The sequence below is a fragment of the Idiotropiscis lumnitzeri genome, chromosome 4, assembly GCF_059441095.1.
Source record: "Idiotropiscis lumnitzeri isolate Australia: NSW breed Sydney's pygmy pipehorse chromosome 4, RoL_Ilum_1.0, whole genome shotgun sequence".
NCBI classification, from domain to species: Eukaryota; Metazoa; Chordata; class Actinopteri; order Syngnathiformes; family Syngnathidae; genus Idiotropiscis; species Idiotropiscis lumnitzeri.
Genome location: NC_142394.1, coordinates 20,401,090 through 20,409,187, shown reverse-complemented (window position 1 = coordinate 20,409,187; position 8,098 = coordinate 20,401,090). Strand labels below are relative to the sequence as shown.

At 42.8% G+C, this 8,098-nt stretch overlaps 1 protein-coding gene across 5 annotated transcripts in view; it reads right to left on the bottom strand.

The window, feature by feature from the left end:
• Window positions 1-245: 245 nt before the first annotated feature.
• ldb2a (LIM domain binding 2a) overlaps window positions 246-8,098 on the bottom strand; it is a 56,594-nt gene continuing 48,741 nt past the window's right edge. For all 5 annotated transcript variants that reach the window (XM_088294716.1, XM_088294718.1, XM_088294713.1 and 2 more), the window contains exon 9: window positions 246-2,643. In XM_088294716.1, the coding sequence (XP_088150842.1) occupies window positions 2,410-2,643 (234 nt within the window). In that variant the 3' untranslated portion in view covers window positions 246-2,409. The remainder of the gene's footprint in view (window positions 2,644-8,098) is intronic.

Sequence of the window (8,098 nt, the reverse complement as noted above, 5' to 3'; positions counted from 1 at the left end):
CTTTATTAATCCAATTATTGGAATCTTAAATTCACTCCCATATTGGTTTCTCATTCCGGCATTTACCCCAATTACCAGTTTTAAAAGCGAGAAAATAGCCACATAAGATTGTTAAAGCCATAAACCTATCCTTAAGATGCTGCTAATCAACATAATCTGCAGGCGAATCGTTTCCAATTTAGTTGCTAGTTGATTTTCCACCTTATTAAACATCTTTATTCGCTTAGAAGGAGAAGACCCCCGTGTTATTTGTAAGCACGGTTTTATTGGCACAAGTTAATGGTAAAGCATACATACCAGACATCAGATATGACACGGAACACCTCTGCTATATAATGTACAAACGGTGTCTAATAATACTAGCCTCAAACATATTCAGAAATGTGTGTTTTGCTTCCTTACAAAAAAATTGCACAAATAAATAAGCAGTCGTGTGAAGACATGCGCCTTTTGTCTTCTTGGGAAAAGTTCAACCGAGAAGCCTCCATTGACACAGAGGGCCTGCAAAATGGCCAAATTGGAGCTGTAACACCAGTGCGATAGCTTATTGCCTCTGTTGTCTGCGGTATCCTGCGATCTGGCAGGTTTCTGCTCTCTTTCGAAGTTGGTGAGAAAAAAAAATCTGTCTTTTTGCAGTCATGGAAAAAGGGGCTACTGGTTTACAAGGGTAACTTAATTGTAGCCCATTTTACACAAAGATCCTGCGAAATTTCAACATCAGAGCTACAGTGCAACAAAAAAACTGACATTTATCCACCTTTGGTGTTTAGATTGAACTGATCAAAGTTGGAATATTGCGACGCCTTTCCTGTCTTAGAGAGCAGACATCAGAGCCATAACAGATCTGCTTTTGCCTTTTACACAGAACCCAGCAGTTCATCATGTGCGATGTGAATTCCTTAACACGTAGATGTTGTCCTATCTGTGTTATGGCCCTGATTTACTTGCAGTGAGGGATCAACTGCCATCTCATTATGACATTCATTCATTTCTAAAGAAAAGAGACATAAAAAAAATGGAGGAAAAAAAAACAGCTTTTGACAGGCTGCATGAAAGGGGATACTGGCTCATAAGTTTAGTTTCATTGTAGCTTCTTCCATGGAGAGATCAGGAAATTTTCCGAACAGAAGAACCAGCTTGTTTTTTAGATGGGACCCAGGAAAGGAAGGAAGCTCTGGAATCCCCTAACACACTGGTGGGACATAAAATGCTAACTCAACAGCGACAATTGCTTTTCACACAACCACGTGCGTGTCGAACATCCTGGAATGGTGGAATCCTCTTACACACGACCGGCGTCCTGTCTCTGTTACAGCTCTTCACTGAAAAAAAAAAAAGACGGAAAAATCCCAACTTTTGCAGGCAGAGTAAATCAAGTGGAGACCTAATTGGAGAAGCCTTGTGAACACAATTAAAGGGACGGCGCAGCATTTCTGCAGGGTGTCGTCATCAAATATACAAGAAATGCGAACGTGTTGAATTGTTGCTTTGGTTGTGCACTAGCTAAAAAAGGATGGTGTGGGGAGGTGCGCCAGGAACCTTTAGAACCACCACCAGAAATTTGGAACCTCCCGTAGAGAACAAAACAGCTGCCGTTTCCAAACTGCTTTCTGTGGCAAAATAGACTTCTATTTACACTTACAAACTTTCCCAAACTGATAAAGGACAATCAGATTGTTGTGTGTTTCTTTTTTTATAAAGCACATATATGAAATTAACAAAAAAATAATAAACCCTATAAAATCATGCAGTTTGGGAAAATTAAAGGGAGAAAAGTTCAATGTTTTTAAAGACAAAATCACAGAGCAGGAGACAGAGTCCAAAAGGAGGTCACCAGTGTGGGCGGGGCATCCATTTTCCATACTGCTGTGCCTCACGAGGTTTAGCCGGTGAGCTGGAGCCTATCCCAGCTGACTTTGGGCAAAAGGGACTGGTTGCCGGCCAATTACAGAGCACATAGAGACAATCATTCGCACCTATGGTAAATTTTGAGTGTTCAATGAACCTAACATGCATGTTTTTGGGATGTGTGAGGAACCCAAAACTGTGAGGTTGAACGTGTTACCCACGCATCCACTGTTGCCTAAAACCAAAACACAGGGACTGTCATTTCCTGCTAATTTGAAACAGAAAAGGCAAGTGAGCGACTGCAGTGGCCTTAAACAACATCAGCTGGTGCTTTCTTTTAAAAACAACAAAACATCTTATTCCGGCACCACTGTGATGTGTCATGTGACCCTTTTCCACCAATCAAAGTGGTGATAGTCCACCAAAAGCTTTTCTTGCCCCAAAAAGAAGTCCACACCTTGTTATTTTTTGTACATTTACATACATGTTTTTTTTTTTTTTTTTTTTTAATGTTCAGGCGGTGTGGCTATTGCTGCTGTCATTGTTCCACATGCGTCACTCCTACTGCGAGGCCTGCGGCGCCGCGTTCTCCGCTTTGCCGTCGGGCCCACCGTTGGGTGCCTTGCCGCTCCACGGCGCGTTGTTGGTGAGCGCCGGCGAGCCGGTGAAGTCATCGTCGTCATCCAGGCCGTTGGTAGCGTCGTACTGCGTGTTCTCCAGACGTGTGATCAGGCGCTCATCCTCGTCGCCGAACTCGCCGCCCATCAGCGTCGGCTCGCCCACTACCATAACGTCCTGGAGATGACAGAAAAAAGAGCGATTGAGCATGTTCCATCATGTGTGTGTCCTATTTTCGTCATTTAGATCAGTGTTTCCCAACCGTTTTGACAATCATCAGAGATGGAAGGTGAAGCCCCACTTGTATGTGTTATGCTTTTCAAAAAGGTGCATTTTATTTCCTGTGAATTTCTTTAAAAAAAAAAAAAAGTCATATTTTACGTTTTTTTTTTTTGGGGGGTACTTTCTATAACACCCTAACATACCACATGATGGCGCCAAAGTCCCCACTAATTATGGTCATCAAGAAAGTATGCTGAAGTGATACATCTATGGACCGGGCCCACACTCGGAGTGGTCCTCAATTAATTCATGAAAATAAAAATGTTTAGTGCTGAACAGTTTTAAGATGTAAGAACAGTGTTCACCAGCAGATGGCAGAAATCAAGAGCGCCTACAACTCCAAGACTGTGGTTACTTCTACAAGAAGAAGAAGCAAGAGGGTCCTGGCCAGAATCTAGGACCAAATTAGGTCAAGAAAATTGTGTCTGTCAGGTGAAATAAGAAGCGGATAACACTCACCATATTTAAACAGAAACTTATCTGCATAGTTTTCTTTGAGAGACTATCGGCAAAGAAAGATTTGAACCCAAATCGTCACTACAATACTCATCTCAAAAGTAACCAAATATTTATTTATTCATTTTTACAAGAACCACTGACAGTTCGTTTAAAATTCAAAAGGAGAGTGTCAGCCAAATATATTGGAGGATATTGTACGACATGCACAACAAATTTATGGTCGTACGTACAAAGTATATTAGAATCTTGAATTTTCTAATTCAATGACATTAACTGATTAATTGATTTGTAGTTTATGGTTCAATTTTAGACTAAAAATACTAACAATTATATCAAAATTTGGATCGATGTCAATTTATTTATTTTTTTCCCAGAAATGGAATAAGGTCCTTGTCCCTCGCGAGTCGTTTCATACATTTTCGTTCATCTATCTACACTTGCGACATACAGTGAGAGACAGGAGAATATGGAAGCCACGCCGACTAGACGTTTTGAGCGGCAAACACCCATCAAAAAAATCCCAACTAAGAGTTTAATATCAAACTCATTATTAAGCAGAAATAAAAACAGCAGCAAAAAGATTTACGTGGTTGTATGATCAACTTGATGGGGGGGGGGGGGGCAGACACCTGCAGAGACCCAACTTTTTGTATACAAGCAATTCAAAAAGTCCATTATCTTAAATATGTCTCCTTTAAAATTCAATTCAATCAAAAGCATTTTAAGATGGCAAAAACCCTGCCAGACACCGGCCCCCTACTGTAATCTGGGTGGATGCGGGACCGCGAAATAGAGCGCACGCTTCAGCGGTCATGTGTGTCAACGCCGCCTGGCTCGTTGCACTACATACACACACATACAAAGCACAAACATGAACACAACCTAAGATATGCTTACCGATGCCATCACTTCCTAACAACAAAGCACCCGAATGCACATTTACACACACTTTATTTATCACGATCCATTTCCAGAACTGCTTAATGTCATCAGGGTCACAGGTGAGCTGCAGTGTATCCCTGATTTTGGGCCAGAGGGGTGAGGTACACTCTGGACAGGTCGCCAGGGCACACACTGGTGCTCTTGAGCAGAAACCCGAGTATGTCCCCATATAGTCAATTTAAGATTTTGTCCAAATATAGATATAGTATTGTTCTGTCCCGATATGATCGGTCATTTTTACGCAATATTAACCCATTTAAAGTGTTGAAAATTGCTTTAGAACAAATCTATTAACAGCCGCTTTACACACTTGGGGAGCCGTGCAGCATTATGTCGCTTTAAATTTATCTGCATGCATGATTTTGGAATATGGGAGGAAGTCGGAATACTTCATGAAGAACACACAAGCTCCACAAAGGGCAAAGGTCAGCATTGAGATGCAAAACCCCGAAATTTGGAACTGTGAGGCTGAAGTGCTAACCACTTGTTCCCTGAGCTTCTCACTTATTTTATCAAAGTCATCCAAAAAAAAAAAGAACCCCCCCCCCCCCGCAACCGTTTTTCCGCCCAGCTCTGTCTTAATCGGGCTAATTAATTTAGGTGAGCTTTTCAACTAAATGACAATATCCACACTGATTTGTCCATTTGCATAGCTAATTAAGTCATTAGCTCAAAAACGCACTGATTGCCAACAAGCGCGCCGTGTTTGCCATCTGTTCCCATGAGGAGGTCTGTCAACCTTCCTCTGGACCCCCCACCCGCCCACTGCCAAAAACTCCTCTGATGACAACAGCTGGTGGCGAGTGCGGGACTTGGCGGCGTGTTAATTGCGCGCTAATTATCGCTGCCTACTTGACTACTCATCTCGTTAAGAGTTAGCCTTGGTGCTAGTAGATGCAGAGCGCCCGAGCATTTGAATGGGCCCACGCCAGTTGTGACTACTGGCTCATTAGCATATTTTATAGGAATTACCTTTAATTTTGGAACCCATTTAGAAGAGGAAACGTGATGATAACCATAGAATAGGAAAGGACCTGAAATGCGTCTGTGTCTGACATTATGACTAAAGTTGGCTTCTATTTCCAGAGTGTGTGTGTGTGGGGAGGGAGGGGGGGCATAAAGTGAGCTCCCTTGAAGACCAGAAAAGCTTTTTCACTCACGGAGGCAGCACTTCATACACTACACGTTGTGTTTGTGGTGCAGGGACAATGAAAACACCAAAGACAAATCCTCCCACGACCACTGCTATGTCGACAACTTTACCAAGCAATCAAGCAAGTGCCGCTTATCAGAAACTAACACTGTTCGTGAATACTATTCTTTTGCCACCCCAAAAATTGAGAGCGGCTAAGCTTATCTTGTGCTTTGACATTTTAACAGGAGTGTCACACCTGTGGGGTTTGTGGATGATTGTGTTTCAGACAGTGTAATATCTTGAGAGTGGCTCTGGATCTTTGTAAAGCCCTGCTATCAAGTCATGGGTGGGAAAAACATATTTAAAACATTTCCTCTACAGTTAAAAAAAACAATCTACGATGGTTACACTTCTGGGTACGTATTTATTCAATTTTCCTTAAATTATAGGAGAGACCAAGCCCTGACGCTATTAACCAACGCCGCACATAAAAATAAAATTCTACTTGCCTCTCAAAACTAAGATCCAATGGACTTGAACATCATATCAAACTCAACCGACAGTATTACTTTAAAAAATATACGGCTTACAGCAAAGGCATAATGGGTCGGTGTTGCAGTGTTATAACCGCTTAAGTAACAGACATTTAAATACAAATGACGGAGCAACACATGTAGACAGACATAACAATATTCACAGGCATTTATTTTTTTTATCCTCTGAAAAGAAAAATTGAGATTACTGTACTGAGGAGTAGAGACTGTCTCCACGTACATTTGTCTGTATCATATTACCAGAGGTCCAAGGTGGACACACCAGAAGGAACAGCACCCATTGCCACAGATCTGCAGTAACAATGTGGCTAAAATTGTTTAACTTGTTTACATTATATTTAATTATGACATTAGCATACGTTAAGTACAATCTCGTAGAGTGTTTTTTTTTCTTCTTAAAAAAAAAAATCCCAAACATTTTTTTGGGTTTTGGTTGGGAAGGATGGAATGGATTATGGCATTTCAATTGAGAAAGACGTTTTGAGAACAAATTAAACTCAAGGCACTATGTAGGTGAATTCATGCATAGCAAACCTCAAATAGGCGCGGTTCACCGTATTCCCAACTTGAAAAAAAAAACAAATCCTTAAATTTCGAACATTATTAAAACCCCCACTTGACCACTAGAGATCAGTGTTGTACACTGTAGGCACCCTTTCCTCAACACACACACACCCCGCGCGCACGCACACGCACGCACGCACACATTCTCTCCTCCAGCGGCTGCTCACCACCCCAACCCCCTCCTCCGCCACCCCCAGCAGAACCCCCACTCCCCCCACCCTCCTCCCCTGGCAAGGGTCCACTGCTCGTTGTCATTGGGCTCACGTAGGCTCACGCTCAGACACACACTCATGCACGCATACACGCGCACACACCAAAAAGCCCAACAACTTCTCAGACAAAGACAGCAGGCGTGCAACATATGTATCCAGCGTGTTAGCATCCACGCTGCCAGTGTTCAAGAGGCATGCGAATGCGTGTGCGTGTGTGTGTGCGTGCACGTATGTGTGTGTGTGTGTGTATGGGGGGTGGTGGCTGGTGCTGTGGTTGGGTATGTGAGGCAGTAGATGGGATGGGGGTGGCGGTGTGTGTGTGGTGGGGTACACATAGGCAATAATGAGAGCTGGCACCAATCCAGACTGCCTGTTTGAGAGAAAACAACTGCACGCCTGGTGTGTATGCATGTGTGAACGCGTGTGTGCGTGTGCGTGCGCGAGACGCCTGTGCGAGTGGGAGAGAGCGACGAGGGCAACAAATGCGAGAAGATGACGAGACAGCAAAGCGTGGCACAGACAGAAACGGCAGCGAAAGCAAACGAGGACACAGTGTGTGGGAGACAGACGGAATACGTTTGGGTTTTTTTCCTCTCCACTCGTATAGCGAGCAGCAACTGAGAGAAAGAGGAAAAAAAAAAAGAAAAAAAAGTGAAACAAAGATTTGTTTTGGAGGTTCAACTTAGCCAAGAAAAGTTTTCAGTGCGAAGCTATATTTAGTTGACTGTGAGATGGGTGCTGGGTGCAGAACCTGTGACTTGCTCAGTGGCGTGCCGAAGGAGGGGGGAGGGGGGGGGGGAGGGTTAACTGGGCAGGAGAGGCCCCGGGACTCAAGCTGAGGGGGCATTCTCAGCAGCCCCCGTTGATGGAAAAATTACAATGAGCAGCGAAATGTCTTCGATTCGATAAGAATTACACCCGAAAACATGTCAAATAGATCAAATAATAATTTTCTCAAAAATGGCAGCTTCAAACCAAAAAGGAAGACTTCATTGTCTCTTTCACTCGGTCACAGAGACTTTTTTTTTTTTTTTTACACTTCTTAATTCACACTGATCTGTAAAACTGGAGCTAGTTCTAACTCTTCAAGAATCTTACAAATGATCAACAAACTTTGATGTTATGCTCCGATTGTCGAGGAACATCTTCCTTGGAGACCTGTTTCCGATAAGGGATTTCCAGTTGAACTAAAAATTAGTTTACTTTACTAAAGCCGCATCAGTGTTTGAAGCGTGAAGTCGACCAATCACTAATCACGCTTTTGGTATCTGTTTTTACCAATGGTCAATTTACAGATGGGTTAGTGTTGCTAAATTTGGCTATTCGGGTAGAATATTAAAGTGTTTATACCAGTGAGATCAATGATGGAGAGAAAGCACAGCAGTGGCGTGAGTGAAACTACATCTTGGTCACCCCAAACGCTCGTGCATTTCTAATCGCTTCACGGTAACACGGTAAGAAAACAAACATGGAATGAGCGCGTT